Source organism: Limulus polyphemus, unplaced genomic scaffold (genome assembly GCF_000517525.1).
Source record: "Limulus polyphemus unplaced genomic scaffold, Limulus_polyphemus-2.1.2 Scaffold4521, whole genome shotgun sequence".
Lineage (NCBI taxonomy): Eukaryota > Metazoa > Arthropoda > Merostomata > Xiphosura > Limulidae > Limulus > Limulus polyphemus.
This window is the reverse complement of record NW_013670131.1, coordinates 63,828-82,461: the sequence shown is the minus strand read 5'-3', so window position 1 is coordinate 82,461 and position 18,634 is coordinate 63,828. Positions and strand designations below refer to the sequence as shown.

At 32.7% G+C, this 18,634-nt stretch overlaps 1 protein-coding gene across 1 annotated transcript in view; it reads left to right on the top strand.

Moving 5' to 3' along the window:
* The window catches only part of LOC111088826, a 34,938-nt gene that overhangs the window by 3,205 nt on the left and 13,099 nt on the right, over positions 1-18,634 (top strand). Inside the window, exons 3-6 of the mRNA XM_022399904.1 lie at positions 1,389-1,507; positions 9,383-9,567; positions 15,891-16,074; positions 18,290-18,424. Coding sequence (XP_022255612.1) covers positions 1,389-1,507; positions 9,383-9,567; positions 15,891-16,074; positions 18,290-18,424 — 623 coding nt within the window. The remainder of the gene's footprint in view (positions 1-1,388; positions 1,508-9,382; positions 9,568-15,890; positions 16,075-18,289; positions 18,425-18,634) is intronic.

Here is an 18,634-nt window from a genome sequence, read left to right as displayed (position 1 = left end):
TAACGATTTTAATTTAGGGACCGGGTTTTTGTGAGAATTTGACGTTGACAGGAATATTGTGTTTAATGGTTAGTTTAGTCCAAGTGTGGATAATTCTTGAGCTGGTTTCAGGAACAAAAGGTAAACTACAGTGTAATGTACTGTTGTTGGGTTTGTTAGTGTCAATTTTGTTCGTGAGTTGAGTTTTATTGTGGCTAATGTTGGAGAGGTTTTCAACTCTAGCTGGTGGAAATGTATTGGTGTGAATAAAGGAATGCTTTATGTGGTTAATTTCTTCATTTATGTAGTCCGTTGAACAGAGTCTTGTGGCTGTGTTTATGAGGTTTTTAAGTGTATTGAATTTTTGTGTGGTGTCATGAGCGGAATTCCAGGGGATGTAGAGACCAGTGTGTGTGTTTTTGCGGTGAATTTTTGTTTTAAACTAAGTGTCAGATCTAGTAATTTTGAGGTTAAGAAAGGATAACTGTTTATTGTTTTCGTGTTCTATGGTAAATTTGATGTTGGGGTGAATGGAATTTATGTGTTTAAAGAAAGTTAGTGTGTGTTCTGTAGAGGTGAAACCAGCAAAAGTGCCATCGACATATCTGTACCAGTACAGTGGGGGATGAAGCGCAGAATGTATGGCTTGTGTTTCGATCTGGGTCATGAATATATTGGCAAGAACGGGCGAAACAGGAGTGTCCATACTTAAACCATCTATTTGAAGGAAATGTTCGTTGTTGAAAATGAAGTTGGTTTTAGTCGTTGTAAATTCTAAGAGAGAAGCAAAAAATGTGCTGGGGATTTGCATTAACTTGTTGGGGTCATTAATGTAGAGGTTGAGTGCAGTATTCACCGAAGTCCCCGCCAATGAAGCTTGGTCTGTATTTAGTTAAAATTGTTTTATCGATAAAAACGGATGAACCCTGGCGTTAAACGGATGTTGTGTTTGGTGATAGAAACAAATAGAACGTTGAACATATGTGCTTCTTGAGTGAATGAATATCTAGTCAATAACAGGTTTCACAACTGATAAAACAAATTCAAAGATAATAATAGTGTTTGGAACAAATTGTCTTTCCTGTAAACAACTGTCTAGCGCACAAAACACATTATTGAACAAAATATTTCTGCTGTGTATCTATGTTTTATTTTATAAATGTAATGGTATGGCGGATGAAATAGCGTACAATGATAAATAACCTGAACATATACGCAAAAGAAGGCTGAGTTTTAGCAATAAAGAACAATGTACTTTGAGTATTTTAGCTGATACATGTTTTTGTTACTTGTTCAAATCAAATTTACAAAATTAAACTTTTTTTGCCTAAACTCTATCTTTTTCTTTCAAATTTCCACTTGATTGTGACATTTGTATATATTTCCAATATTTTTCCTTTTGCTTGTAGATATAACTTCACTTTAGTCGTCAAGAAAGGCAGTAGAACAGCTGCTGCGAGTGTTGCTGTCAAAGTGGTTGGTGACAAGAATGTTCCATTCCTTGCATTTGATGATATTACTATCCGCGGTAAACAATTGGATCCAACTCTAGGTTTTTTTGTCAACTTTTTGATCGATCCAAAAATACCTTATGTGGAAATAAATTGCATAAACAAATTAGGTGAGAAATAAAACATAATCGTTTTGGGAAGTGAGTGAAATTGAAAAGTTTATTTTGAGATGAATATTAATTGATAATTATGTTCTATCATATGGTTTATTTTATGTGCTGCCTTTTGAATGCCTGAATTTGTAAGCCTACATGTCGGGTATGTTCACTTCTTTCTCTTACCTAAGAAACATGCTTCTATAATACAAAAACACCATGTATTTCAGTACATCCTTACATCTTACCTGAGAAGCTTCAACACAGCATCTAACTTAACATTTTATTTTAGACACAAACGTGTATCCTCAACTGGTTTGTTATATTGTATAGCCAGCACTCTTAACACCTTTAATATAAAAGTAGTTAAAATAATCAAATAGCTCTGAAAAGCTAAATTTGCTATATTTCAATAACATTATTGTGTACTAGCGATGGTTCAGTCTGACAACACAGAATTGCTTTATGAGATATAATGTAGGTGCAGTAAGTTTCTCCGGCTTGAGGGGTAAAATAGAAAAGTAATTAGGTAAACTGAAAGAGTTTGGATGGAGGAGAATAAAGAAAAACACTTTAGAACAATAGTTTACTGTGTACATATGTAAAGTTACGACTGATTCAATAAAAAACACCTCCTGTCATTGCGACTAGAGACTACACTTTTCAAATAGGTCGAAAATATCGTTATCAGCAATGGTGACCAAAAAATGAGCCAATTCATTCTAACTTTTGTAAGTAAAAACATAAAAGTACATTTACTTTGATATATTCACTACCAGGTTAATTTTTAGTTTTGTTCTAAGTAGGTAACTTGCTCTAATCGGAAATTAATATTCATCAAAATATCCAAATATATTAAAAAAATATATAAATTTTCTCAAACAAAACACTTGCTTATGCCGACCTAACTATTCATTGTAAAGAAAGAAACTTTTGTATCATCACAGGTAGGTAAATCGGGAATAGTTTGTGATTTTATTGTTCTCATAAAAACTCAAGACTTCAATAATTCTTTCATAAGAACACCTAGTTCCTCTGATAACCAACTTGAAATTTATTTGTTCCGGAAATTTTACGCAAAGCTACATGGAGGACTATTTGTGCATAGTCCTACCTAATTATGAAATGGTAGACCAGAGGGAAGACAGCTATTCAAGAGTACCCACCGTTCCACAGTACAGAATGGTAGACCAGAGGGAAGACAGCTATTCAAGAGTACCCACCGTTCCAAAGTACAGAATGGTAGACCAGAGGGAAGACAGCTATTCAAGAGTACCCACCGTTCCAAAGTACAGAATGGTAGACCAGAGGGAAGACAGCTATTCAAGAGTACCCACCGTTCCAAAGTACAGAACGCGAAACGCTGCTGCAAAAACGTAAACTACGACTTTTCGGATTTACTGTTTTAGTTAGAGTTTATATTTTTCATTTGTGTAACATTATGTGTAAATGAACACTAAATTTATTATGAGACATTTTAACATAGATTTTGAAACAATGTTACAGTAAAATGTTATGCATTATCTATCTTTTACACGTACACAAATAACATCAAACTATAATATATATTTTGTCAGTAACAAGTGGTGTTCCATCTCAAATGTAGCATATTTTAAATAAGTACACTCGAAGCCTGACTAAAGATCAAAGGTTAGATAATTATACGTCTAGTTTAACCTTTTATGATAAACTTGAGAGAAAAGACAAGTGAACATTTAAGAAAGTTGCTAAAACATAGACGAGTTACAATCTGATATGTATCTTGACGTACTTGAAAATTCATTTACATCAACAGTGTCAATATAGTTGGTCTTGCTAAGGAAGATATATAAATCTTGAAAGATCAGACAACAGATTAATGCTGATGTTTATTGTAAATATAAAAATTGAGAAACTTTTTCCTCTGTAGAGGTGATATGTGCAAGCACAGGTTTCTCTTTTTAAGGATGTGATGGTCCTGAAAAGGACCTTTAAGTTTCATTCGTTTAAAGAAAATCATTTTCTTCAGATAAAATATATCCCTCGTCTTCACTATCATCAGGATGAATCCTCATTTGAAACACATTATGTCTGTTATGTATAATTTCAAGGGCCCAGTGTTGTAATATTTGTGGAACATCAAAATTTCCAATCAAATGGCTGTGTAAATAACACACATCTCCATAAACAAAACAAATAGGACACTCACCAAAATCACATGATAGTACATTTTGAACATTTTAAACCGCAACGTATACTATAAACATATAGTATAAACACATACTTATACTATAAACACATGGGAACAAATTGAAATCTGTGTGCTGTCCTACAAAAGTATAGTAACACAATTCGCATTTGTAAAACACATACTATATGCATAGTAAGACCATCCGCCTTTGTGAAGTAAAAAACTATAAATTAACATGTGTAAAATGAAATATTGTGTCAAGAACAATAAAAATCATAATTATATGGTTAGAGGATTAACATATTTAAACCATAAAGCCAAACTAGTGAAACAGTAAGACTGTCGTTTAAATAATTGTTTTACTTGCAATTTTTACGATACATAATTAAATCTAGACATTAATGATGTAATCACAGGTTAAAACACCCTATGATGAGCTCATTATTTTTTTATTTCTCAATTTAAAGAAACACTATCTGCCCTAGCAGCACTAACCATAGTAACACAATTTGCCAAGTAATATCATCCGTCTATAGATTATAGTATCACAATCCACCTAGTAACACCATCCACCTTTGTAATATAAATAAGTTTATAAATGAAGACTACAATAAAATGAAATAAGTTGTCAAGAAACGTTTTATTATTATACCAAACATATAAAAATATAAGTAATATATTTACATCTTTAAGATATGTAATTACATTTAAACATTTATGACAAGTTTAGACACCTTACGATGAGCTCATCATCCTCCGTCTATAGAAACACCATCTGCCTTTTCAAAATGTATTTGATGTTTTACTTATAAAGTAAAACTGTAAACACAACGTTATGAAATTAGAATAAATTATTAGTTTTAAATATTTCATTGCTACTATAAGATTAATATCACCCTCTGGTGGTTGTTTGCTCGCGAAATATCTGCGCTCTCATCATACCAAAGCGCCCTTGGGTGCCAGTTTGTGAACCTAGCAACAAACCCTCTCGCGGTATGACGACTTCCGCCTATCATGGCAGCCTAACAATGCGTCCTCTGGAAAACAGTAGTTAAACTATAGCGCCACCTTTCTCTACTGGTTTTATTATAAAATGTTGTCCGATTTAAGGTTCTTAATATTTGTATTTTTAATTTGAGGTTATTATGAATTTTGTGCTTGCTTCGTAGCTTGGATAATGTATCTTTTCAACATTAGTAGTTATCGAGAGTGCCCTGTGTCCAAAGGACGCTACCTCGGGGGGGGGGGGCAAGTGAGAGGAGATCAAAGGATGCCGCCGCCTCGTGGTTACGAAACTGCTGCGTGATAGACAAAGGATGTCGACACCTGAGGGTTACAAAGTGTTATGTAATGAACACCAGACGGCGATGACGTTCGAGTTATTAAAATATTTTGCTCAAAAACAATTTTAATAAACTGGTGTGAATGTGCTTAAAATGAAAATGATTATTCTATTCAATTTCAGGCAGCGAGCCTGTTTAGTTCTATCTTAAAACACCTATTTATCTATTGTGAAGTTAGGAAATAATTTAAGAAGGTTCTTAAGAAACCTTTCACGAAACGCTCTTAGGAATGAGACCTTAAGAACTTCTTTCCTGTAAGATCCTTTTGTGAAGCTGTCCATAAATTATTGAGACATGTAGTGATAGACTAAGGCAACTACCAGTAACCCATTACGTTGACTATAACATCAAAAGTTATCGCCATTCGAATACGTTTCATAACAATACAGAAACTCAAGAATTCCAGCTATCCTGTTTTTTATCAGAGTCATGGCTACCAAAATGCTATCCGATTAAGTTAATCGTCATATAATTTCTTACATCAAGCCCCCCACCCCTCGATGGCTCAACGATGAGTCTGCAGGCTTACGACGCTAAAATTTCGATTTCCATACCTCTGTACTTTGCGCTTAACAACAACGAAATCTTACATCAGATATATGTTTTTATTCCATTTTGTTTTCTTAAAAATTGCTGTTTGTTTTAAAATATGCAAAGCTACACATGGGCTATCTCTTATAGCTATCCCTAATTTTGAGCCAATAGACTAGAAGGAAAATAGCTAGTCAACAACACCCACCGTAAATTCTAGGGCTGCTTTTGTTTGACCGAATATTGAGAAAGTTAATGAAAAAGGTTCATTGGCTCTTAACAATATTCTCTGTGGTACATAGTGTTCTACAGAAAGTTCTGGAATCTCTAGAAACGGCTTTAAATTCATTTAGTTCCTTCCTGTTCTAAGTAAGTAATTAATCTAGCCAGACATTGTTTATCCGTAAATAACTTTGAATTCGACAATAAATATTACAACTGTCACATTGTCCTAGGTGCCAGATAATTCCTAGCTTCGTAAGTATAAGGCGAACACCAACCCCTGGAAAGAAGCTTCGTGAAAAACTTTGATTTGTAAAAGATTCACTGATGACGCATTTATTCAGACATTCGATACTCGATCCTTTCAAGATGTTCTTTTCGTACTAGTTAACTCTTGCTATATGACGTCAGAACTCTTAGTTGACTACCCTTTCTCGTACGTTCACACTTGTATAAACGTTTTAGATATCATTGTTCTTCCTTCTGATACATACATAAAACAAACAGTTCATGATTATTTCACCAGTAAAGCTGCCCATATTAAATAAAATATCACCTATAATCAAGACACGTGATATAAAAAATATTTGCCACTAAAAACAGAAACATAAATACTTATACAAGTATGATAAAAATAAGCTACAAAAAAACTGAAATTTATTTTTAGAAATGGATTAGTGTAACAGCACTCGTAGGAAAATGTAAAAAAATCCAACTGGAGTCCTATTTCAGTTAACTATCATCCAAACTCGAGAAATTAACGTTAGAGAGTGATAAATGGGTTAATGAATGATTAAATTAAATTACAAAACGTTTACTTTTGTTATTAATTACTGCTACCTCTGACCTTTGTATGGGAGCTTTCAAGAACAACTTAAAATTTTACATAGTTTTAAGGGTTTTAACTAGGCAACAATTAAAACAAGGTTCATCATTTGTTACTGAAAATTAGTTTCAACTTCAAATGGTTTTATTGTCTTGAAATTTTTACATGTTCTACAGTAATTCCTGTACGATGAATCCGAAAACGATACCCATAACGCAATATATAAAAGAAAGACCACAACACGTGGTTTTCAGACTAAAGGGCGTAGATTTTACATATAGAAATCAGGATGAATAAGGATGCATATGCGTTTTACATCAATGTTCTTCCCTTTTCTTCAGTTTGTTTGTATTTCTTTTACCAAACATAACAATAAAAAATGTTCATTGTGGTAAACGAAATAATAATTTGATCTGAGTAAGAGTTTTTTTAATTCCAGATTTGTAAAATATCCTTACGTGATAGAAAAAATTCGTAACTGAATTATGGAAAATCCGTTATTAAAACCAAAACAAATTTTATGAAGTTTAAATTCGCAGGCCTGTGTTATTTATTTGAACACAATAATATAAATAAGAAAACATATTTGGGATAAGAGCTTTAATTTTATTACAACTCATTATTTTACAAACATTCTAAATATAAATAAAACTGTGGTTTTACTTTTATGTAAAGTCAAAATTTCTGAGGAGATGTTTAATGCACACATTGCAGAAAAAGAAAAAATGGACTATCGTCGTACATTACCCCTACTGTAGTTAAAACAAAATTAGATAATTGAATGATGGTAGTTTTCGTGGTTTTCCCATTTCTGTTTTAAGATTATATATTTTTTACGTCTATCATATGATGTTGAACTTCACTTGATAAGGTACTACTCATGTGTTTAGTAGTGCAGTTTCTAATGTTTAATTAGGTTTTGACCCTCTCTGATGACTTAGTGTTTATAACGCTAAAATTAGTTTTGCAGTGTGAAGAACACAGATAATCCATTGTGTAGCTTTGTCCTTAACAACAAACAAAGAAACATTGGGTTTACTCTAGTCTTGTCTGAAATGGCTTTGTGTTTCCTCAATGAGTCACTTACTGCATCCACCTTGCGTGAGGTGGTGTAAACATTATTTGAACACTCTTAAACTGATCTCTGGTATCAACTTAGAACACTAACAATTGGACAAGCTAAAAGTATTCCAACTACATGAATGATGTCTGAAGAAGACTAGATTACCAGGATGTAAAATAGGGTAAGTAATTAACACAAAATTTGAGATATAAAGTGACCCAAAGTTGTAAAACTGTAAGAATACGACGATGATGCCTGGTATTGAAGGAATAATAATGGGAACAATGTAAAAAGGATGTGGCTAATAGTTTGGTAATGGTGTCATAGCCTCTATAGACGGAAAAATCTGTTACACCAGTTTTAAACCCAGTGAATAACCGGCCAGAGATCGTTTAAAAGAATCAAGCCCTTTTAGAAGAATCTGAAAGCATTATTTTGTAGACGGAAAAGGAATGAGAGGACAAGCGAAACGCTTTCTGAGATGAAAAATGAGTCATATGTGAAAGCTGCGAAATGTGGCTGAATCGTAAACAGTGAAGATATTTTTTATGAGATGATGTAGCAAGAATTGTTCAGCATGTCCAGGCAATCAAATCAAATCAAATCATGTAGCTCAATATTTTAAAAATCTGATATAGGAAATCTGGCCAGCATCTACCATGATTTAGTTTGATCAAGCTGTAAAAACTAAAGTTTTGTGTAGAGCCTTGAATCATTGAGACATAAGACTGAAAAAAAAACATAAGAAAAACGACTTCATTCTTTGAAAACTGTACTTAATAATAATTTTGTAAGTTCTTATGACTATATGAATTACAGACCCCATCAGTGGCTCTAGTCTATCACTGCTAAATTAGGGAAGGTTAGCGCATATAGCTTTCAAATGGCGGAGTTCAACAAGTAAACAAACTGTATACTTTGTTATGCACTACTTAAGATCAATGTTAGTTATGTTTTTTCATGTGGTTTCCATATAATACATCAGATTATATATGCATTTTTGTGTGTCACTCAAAACCACTTTTAGGCAGATTTATTATGGTTTTTAATTGTACAGTACATGCAGTTTGTAAAATCAGTAAGGCATTCGTTTTCCATTATTAGGCAATGTACTACAGTAAAGTATTACACCGTGAATTTTATTTATTTGAAGCTTAGTTTGCAAGAAACAAATTATTATCGGACATTTAAATAACAACTGATTTTATCATATGTAATTAAGTACCCTGCATGGTGTTAGTTTGTTTCATTAAAAGATTACACATAAGAATAGAACTATAGTATATTAACCTTACATGTATTTTAGTTTTAATTTTTTGTTTAATACACTTTATCATGAAGCCAATACAATTCTCTTCGTTAGATACTTTCAATAAAGAATACCAGATGTTCAGCCATGAGAAGTGCTTAATGTGCATGTGTTGCAATACAATGAAACTCATTCTAAACGGAAAGTTAAATATTAGATACATCTTTGATATTGCTACGAATGAACATCACTCACTGTTCAGTTAAAGAAGAAAAGAATATATAATAAAACAGATTTAATGTTATATGACATCTTGAATAATTCATTCTAGAAAATATTAATTAATTGGTCTGTTTTGAGTATATTATATAATATTGTTTTATTTTTCTCTAGGATTTCAATGCGTCTGTAACTGGGCAACTAATATCATTGGAAAATCAGTGAAAATTAAACGTAATCGTTTATTTTCGTTTGAAACCTTCATATTATCATTAAAGAGCAATGATTTCATGTCACTAGATGGTTGGCCAGTAATCACGTTCACCACAGCTGGCCCTCCAGTAGCTGGACAACTTAAGGTTAGTACATAAAACTATTTATGAGTAGTTAATGTAATCATTAATAATTAAAATATATATTCAGAGTTGTTTAATATACATATATATATATGTAAGCGCTATATATAAGAGTAGGGAGTTGCGCCATTTGTATATTATTTATTGAAGTTTACACGTGATGTCGAATATCTGCACTGTTAATATTGTTGTTTGCTACAACAGAGTGCTATTATTTTTGAGTACGTTTTCTCTTTTACAGAGCTGCACAACTATTTCACCCCTTAAAAAAATCAGAGGTGCACACCAGCAAGATGCTTGTAGTTATTACTGACTTTGTAATAAAAGTCACCGTAGAGTCCTGGCTTTAGGAACTCTGCCTTGTCCACATTTGGTAATATTTGTACTAATTCTACTTGTTAATGACTATGAATCATTTTTGCTCGCATAAGGTTATACTCTCGTGAGACAGTAGGAATGTTCTTGATCTAGTCTAGGTGGATTGGCATGGCCATGTGGTTAGTGTGCTCGACTCCCACTCAGCGGGTCGCGGGTTCGAATCCCCGTCGCACTAAACATGCTCGCCCTTTCAGCCGTGAGGGCGTTATAATGTGGGGTCAATCTCACTATTCGTTGGTAAAAGAGTAGCCCAAGAGTTGGCGGTGGGTGGTAATGACTAGTTACATTCCCTCAAGTCTTGCACTACTAAATTAGAGACGGCCAGCGCAGATAGATCTCATGTAGCTTTGCGCAAAATTCCGAAGAAACCAATGTTCTCAGTTAAGTGTTTTGGTCGTTTGAGCACCAGGTGGCTGTCATGATAACTCTCAATTCTCTTGATACCTCATATGTGCCCTGTCTTTATAATGAACTTACTTTTATATAGTTTTTAATAGTCGAAAGAGAACTAAGCGTCCACCGTCATCCTTGACACACAGTCGACCACATGCTTAGTTGTAGACAAAGTGTACCTATTATATTTTTCATATCAATTTGATAACAGGTAAACAGTGTGCAACTTGAAATATATATCTGAAAATCAAGTTGAGAATAAAAATTTATCGTGGACTTACAACGTTAAAATCTATGGTTCGATTCTTTTCGATGGAAAGTGTACGTATAACCAATTGTGTAGCTTTGACTAAAACACAACAGAATAAAAACCATTAGGTAGTATGTGGCTTTCTTGACTTTAAAATGCATGTACACTAAAACCTGATTCCAAACAACTTATGGTGGCTAAAACCCAATCTGAATATTACAGGTTCGAATCCCTATCACTGAACTTGTTCGCCTGTTCAGAAGTGGGGCGTTATAAGTAATGGTCAATCCCACTATTCGTTTGTCACCTAGTAACCAAAGAGTTGGTGGTAGGTATAGTTGACTATATGCCTTTCCTCTAGTTTATCACTACTAACTTATGAACGGTTAGCGTAGATAGCCCTCGTGTAGTTTTGCGCGCAATTTAAAACAAAACAAACCAAATTAAATAAGCTAAATTTAACGGATCCTGATTGGATAAAATCTTTCTTGTTTTATATGTTGGTGTGAGCGTATACTTGAGGCAAATCTGACGATAATATAATGTGAGAATAGAGATATAATAGGATCGTTCATGTGATTATTTTTAAGCCAAGTCCCAGGAGAAAACAACTGTCATCATAATTCACTCATTGACTTATGTTGTGAAGGGACTACTTTAGACGCCTTAGTAACCGTTTCTCTCCACGTGTCTTTCTCTTGTGCGGCAACTAGTTGTTATTGTCCATTTTGCTATTTTGTCCTTGTCCAATTTTTTCCTTTTGTCTTCAACTTCCATTGCATAATGGTGTTAATCACATTGTTTTAACATGTCACAGGAGCATGAGTTTATGAAAACAGAGTTTTCTGGTTTTCATTTACATCTGTTATTTCCAAGTTGACAGACTTGTTGGTTCTGTAGCAACCATCTGTAGAGTTAGCATCTCAATTCAAAGTATCGCAGTTTTCCTCTGTCTCAGTTGTAAAAAATTATGGTTTCATCAATAAAGAACTGTTGACTGGATTGTTGCTATAAATTTCACTTATGACTGTATAAAGGTGTTTTTATCCTTCCAGATAATTCTAATTTTGTGACTGTTATGGTTTTGTAGGTTACTAATGGGTCTAATATTTTCTGTAATTGTTGTTTCTAGTATTTGAAAATCACCAGTCCAGCTCTTCCCCTCCAATCTTTATTTTAATATCTATGACATTGGTTGTTTTAATAACCATCTATTTTCTCTGCACTTATCTTCATTCCAAATGATCTATCTGTATTTTATAGTTTTGTTGTTAGTTCTGCTACTTCGTCTATTCCCGCTATCAGGTTATTCTCATATCATCAGTACATCAGCAAAGTGAAAGTTGAACACAGGATGACCTTTGGTAATAATTGGTAATAAACAGAAATGGAGATAGCAAACACCTCTGGTGCACTCCAACAATTATTTGGGAATCAGATTGATGATACAAAGATTCTTCTGTGACGTTAACAAGTGACCTGATGATGTAAAGGTTTCGTATGACTGTTCACCATTGTAGGTTTGTCTCATTTCTTTAAAAAAAATCTTTATTCAATGTTGTTGTTTTTTCTATTTTGTTTTAATATTTTGTATTCTATCATAAATTGGCTATCAATACCTTTCGTTTCACACAATTGGTCCATCATTGTATTTAATTTAATTATACGGAATTAATGTGCTTCGGATGTTGCAGCTATGAAATGAATGTTTTAATTGGATGTGTTCATAAGGACTACTCTGTTTTCTGATATACATACTTCAAGGTTTCAGAGCCAAGTTGCATATCACATGAAAAAAAAATGATTTCTTGAAAGCTTTTATTTTATGCATTTTATCAAATGTCGTCTTTTGTTTAGAAAGTACACCCAGTGTCGTCATCAACATATGACTAATAGGACCATATTTTACACTAAGAACTTCCTGGAATATTACTTGTATCACTTGATACATCTTTATACGTGAAATCACATTTCTCAAACTGACTATAATGAAGATGGAATAGCAATTATAGAAGATCAAAGTAAATTTAATTTCATAAAAAATAATGCATTAAACATTAAACAACTAATTACTCCTGAACACTTTAGCAAAATAACCATTATTTTACCATGACATCTTCGTCAGAGACTGACCTAGTATTACAACTGATTGTGTTAACCTAGAGAATAATTCGAGGCGAGCCATTAACAAAGCTGGTGAAATATTTCATTTTACTACAGTTGTCTTCGTTTGATATTAAATAAATGATTTGTTAATGCGTTCTACTTTCAAGTCGAATTTGCAAACATTAAAAGATAATTGAAACATTTATTTCTACTTTCCATTTTACTGATAGGTATTTCAGAAAAGTGTTTTTTTTTACTTTCTTAAAAACAAGGTCACAGCAAGGTCACGAAAAAAAAATCCCTATCAAACATGAGGATTTATTTTTCACACTATTTTTTGCTCTATAACTCAGTGGACATTTTCTACATATATGTCCACCGTGCCTCGTTTACAATTTTTTGGACAGTGTATAGAGAAAGGACCCATCCTTCCTCGTTTTGTATTTACGTTTTGGTTCCTTTCAAAGTCAGACAACATAAGCAAAAAAAAAAATGCTTTTGCACAAACGATGTCCACTGATAACGACGGACATACGTATACATTTCCGTATTTTTTTGAGAGCCGAATATGATCAACGCTGCATGGCGGAGGCATGCGCTCTACTGAGTGCCCCTCTGTAATTGTATTTATGTTGGTAATTAATTATAAAATAGAATTTTTAACAGAATGCCTAAAGATCATCTTCACAATAATGACGTAATTTTTGGGAGCATTTTACAATCGAAAGTTATCCTAGCACTTCTTAATGTAAGAATATTGTTTCCGATATTTGTTGTTTGAATGCATCATTTTCCACACATCCGACCATCATACGTATTTAAACGTAGCCCAAGAACACATTCTAATCGAAATTTTTAATTTTCACTGAAAATGAGAACAAAAATCATTTTCTGTTTGAAAGATGTTCAATTGAGCTTTTGTAAAATTCTTTTCCACGAGCTAGGGTGTTAGGAAGAGACACAAACTGTTGTGGGATAAAAGTCATGTTATTTCACCATTGTCAGTATACTTGTGAATGTTCTATGTATGTCTGTCATTAAAAATACTATTAGAACACGAATATGAACTATTCTGATGCTTAGAAATAGCAAACAATAACCTGAAACCTACAAATAATAATCTTAAATATAAGATTCTATTCATCCATATAATAGTATCCAAAATTACATGTACGATATGGAAATGGTTTCGGTGCAAGAAATACACTTTTTCAATGTATGTTCGAAGTAATATGGTGAAACAATATTCGTGTGAGCCTTTACAAAGTGCTCGAAATTGACCTTGTTTCAATACTACAATCGTCTGAACGACGTTTCTAGTACTTGTGTATGAAAGCAAATCATTCTAATATCATAGTAAATCGACAGACAACGATTTATATGCATAATTATGTGGTTTTATGTTGGGGAATATAGAACATATTACATATTTCGAAATAATATTAGTCTGTCTTCTAGTGCCTGGTTTACAATTTCTTGGACAGTGTAGAGGAAAAGGTCCCATCCTTCCTCGTTTTTTATTCATCTTTTGGTTCCTTTGAAACTCAGACAACATAATAAAAAAATGCTTTTGCACAAACTATTGTATTATAATTTTTAGAAATGCTAACAGTTTGTATAACGACAACTGGTATTTTTACCTTCTAGCCTATTCGATAACTTTGTTGTTGTAACTTGTATCTTAAAAAACGCACCAATTCTGCTGGTCCTTCTGTGGGACAGCGATAAATCTACGTACTTACAATGCTAAAATCCGTGATTCGATTTTGCGCTATAGACAAAGCAAATAGCCCAGTGTGGCTTTGCTAAAAATAACAAATTAACCATTCTGCTGAAGAAGTTGAGTGTTCTTATTTTGAAGGAAACAACAAATAGACATATTTATTCAATTTATAAAACAAATATCTATTTTAACTTTATTACCACCATTCAGTTCCCCGTGATTTGACATATTTATTACAACTTCAATAAAACAACCTAGAGCTTTCACAAACATAGGATACTGATTATGAGAGCCAGAGAGAAAATACAAAACATTTTGAGCATGTTCACTTGTAGAACGTTCGAGTGCAAATGTTTTGGTAAAACTTTTTAAAGTACATTTTTATTACATTTATTAGTTGTCAAACATTTTTCAAGACATAGATAGTTTAGAAACATCGGTTTCAAGTTATTTTAAAAACTCGGGTAAATTGCCCCACAGTGGCACAGCGGTATGTCTGCGGACTTACAACGCTTGAAACTGGGATTCGATTGTTTTGTTTACTTGTTTTGTAGTTATGCACGAGGCTACACAATGGGCTATCTGTGCTCTGCCCGCCACGGGTATCAAAACCCGGTTTCTAGCGTTGTAAGTCCGCAGACATACCGCTGTGCCACTTGGGGGCCCGGGATTCGATACCTGTGGTGGGCAGAGCACAGGTAGCCCATTGTATAGCTTTGTGCTTAACTACAAACAAACAATCTGGTGAATTATTAATTTTCTATTACAGTCATTTGTTTAAAATATTTAACTACCTTTTATACACACATGCGTATCATTATCGTGGAGTAATCTACAGAACGAAACTGACATCACACGCCACGTTTCTTTCATTTTAACATACTCTTGCTAGAAATAAGCCAGAAAACCTGGCATAATCCATCAATCAAATGTCACTTTTCTATGCACAACAATTAAAACTTTGCATTTGCTATGGTCGAAGATATGTTGTCGCTGTGCCTTAAGTAGTAGAGGAGGGTATATTACTAATGGTGTATTATTATTTGACACCAATAGCTGCTAACACCCGACTGTTATTATTATGCTAAACGTATTTGTGTATGTTGCATTGGTGCCTATCACTGAAATACCTTTTTTAATTTAGTTTTAGAATGCTTAATAGCTAATACTAACAGTAAAATATTTATTTAATATGTTTTATTTATCTATAACGTAATAGGTGAAACTCTCACCTAAATCTGTAAACTATGAGGAAAAACCAACGTATGCTACTTATAGCGGTATTGTAACATAGTATGTAATGTTTATATTACTGATGTAGCTGGCGACTCTAACAATAACTTATACCTCTGTTAAAGTGCTGTTATATATGATGTATTTAACGATGTCAATATCTGTGTTTTTACATATATTATGTTGAATTTATAACCAACTGTGTTCTAATATGTTAAAATGTCTTAAAATGTGGTGTATTAGGTATTCCGAACAGCTGATTGTACTCTAACATGTGAAGTTACTCTAGATGCCAGTGGTTGGAGGACCCACATAGATAGGTATCCATTGTCCTATCAGTTTGCTTATTCACAGTCTTTAATATGGAAAATGTACTTAGACACTCCTTCTTCCAAAGCTATCGTCCGAAATGTGAAGCTGCCTTGTGGTAAGTGTGGTTTGTTGAAACTGCAGCCAGAATTTCATATCTTTAGCTTACAGTGTACAACTGTTGAAAATTTACATAAAGATAAAAAACAAATCAGATATCAACAAGTTTTAAATCGTTCTTAATAGTGTTGTACATGTTTAACTTTAACACCTTGCTTGTATTTTTCTTTATGTTATAGCTAGTAATATTCATGCAATTTAGTTAAATTTATAGAAAAAAAACTGTTTTATAGTTAGATGGCTTCTTTAGACAAAAACAAAGCATTTATTAAATGCAAAAAAGTTTCAGATTAACGGCACCTAGTGACAAAGCAATATAAAACATTCATAGTGTTTTTGAAAATGAAATAATTATGGATATTTACTCTCAATCTGATAGACTTCATGCTGTCATGTTTAGTTAGCGTTAATGTTTGCATAGTATAAGTGTTGAAGTGTATAAACCTCCGTTGAAAAAATTATACTTTTAAGAACAACATTTTCTTCAAAGAAGCGAGTCTCAAATCGGTTTAGAATAAACGAGCTTACAATTTTCAAAAAAGTTGTCTAGTTATTCTTGAATTAAATGATAAACAACAAAACGAATCTCATTACTTTCTGGTTCATCTTAGTTGTTTTTTGTTGTTGTTCAACAGTAATTCTATCTCAAAGTGACCCGAAATAAGAATAAGAGCTCAATACCTTATGTAATGTGTGTATATGTAATATTATATATATATAGAGTTATTGTACATAAAATACACATAACAGTTAAAGCATAACACATTTCTATATTATATCTATAACAAAGTAAAAACCACTGCATAAAATAATGCTAATTTCTCCCTCAGTTCATTATTGTAAATCGGGCATCTGGTGATCAGCCGGCTAATCTGATATTCGAATTACACAAGCCTGGGAATTTATACTTCATAAAATTTGTTTTGGTTCTAATAACGAATTTTCCATAATTCAGCTACGCAGAATTCGAAAATATTCTTTTTTTTTTTGAATCACGTAAGGATTTTTTACAAATCGGGAAGAAAAATAAACTTACTTAGATCAAATTATTTCGTTTACCACCGTGAAAGTTTTTTTTGTTATGTTTGTTAACAAAAATACAAACAATCTGAAGAAAAGGAAAAAACATTGATGTAAAATATCGAGTAATAAAGAAAGTTTTTTTTTACTGGAATTTTTGGGATAAAATAAAGAAATAGTGTATTATATTTTTATTGATATTATTAGTTTATAATAATATATTTTAAGGATATTACATAGGTATTCCTTGGTTTAATACTTAATATATTGAATACTAGAGAATGTACCCGCACCCTGGATGGAAATTACGTAAATAAATTCATGATTAATAAAATGTTATCTTAGGACATGAAAAGTTGATTCCCTTATATCTAATTGTAAGAAACGCAAAAACGCTCATAAAACCTGGAGAACACAAAATGTGAAACCGCAAGTTTGCATATATCTCCGCATGGACCCAACACACTTTCATGGCAATTTTGGTGAAGATCTATTAAAGTGGGCGAAGTAGTAATAAAAAATGCAAAATTGAAAATTTGTATGTATTATTCGCATTGACTTAATGAACCTCCATACTAATTTGGCTGAATATCCATCCACACCCTGCGAAATAGTTACAGTGACATACAACAGACAGTACTATTATATTTATATAGATCACGTTTGATACAGATTGTTTAGTGTAACACTTGTAACATTTTAAGTGAGTGTTGTTAGTTAAATTATAACTAACTCATTGTGTATATTTTAATCTAATTGTTTATGGTATTATGATTTTTGTCAGTTGTCATTGGGGAGGGTTTATTAGTTGGTACGTTTTGAAGAAGGGTGTTGTTAGGTTCTGCTGGGTGTAATACTCGTTATTTCGGTGTGAACATTGTTAGCTCTAATAAAGTCATTGAACTCATTTATCAACATTATTAATGAAATTACTTTGACAGTAATTCTTGCTGTTTCTACCTTTGTTAAGTTAAGTAAATAAGTTTTATTTGTAAAAGTAACTAATATGGTGATAAATATTCAAAAACACAAATGTTTTCCGTTACACGTGAATGTTATTTACTTTGATGGTTATCGTGATGAGACTGGTATCAGTGAGTTCAGAATTTACACATATGGTTCACGAACAATCCGATATATTTAACCTATCCTTTCAAATGCATGTTTTGTAAAAGGATTGATTTTTACTTTAGGAATCTCAAAAGTGACTGTTGCTGTATGTGATGCGTTCGGTTTCTGCAGTCATGCTGATCAGACAATATACCTGCCTTGTAGTGTACCTGAAACAGCGGTGTTGCTTACTGCGGTAGAGAAACTGCTAAGTTCTGGTATGTATAAGTTTCAATGTTGTGTGATGTGAGATTCCACTGATTTATATTTCTACTAGCTGAATTACCCGGCGTTGTAAGGTGAAAATCTAGATTTGAAATGTATAGATCAGTATTTTTTCAGCAAATTATTCAGTAAGTAAACAAAAGCTGTGATGCGAGAAATAAAAAAGCATTTAATCAAACAAAGCTTTATTTGAAATTAGATCG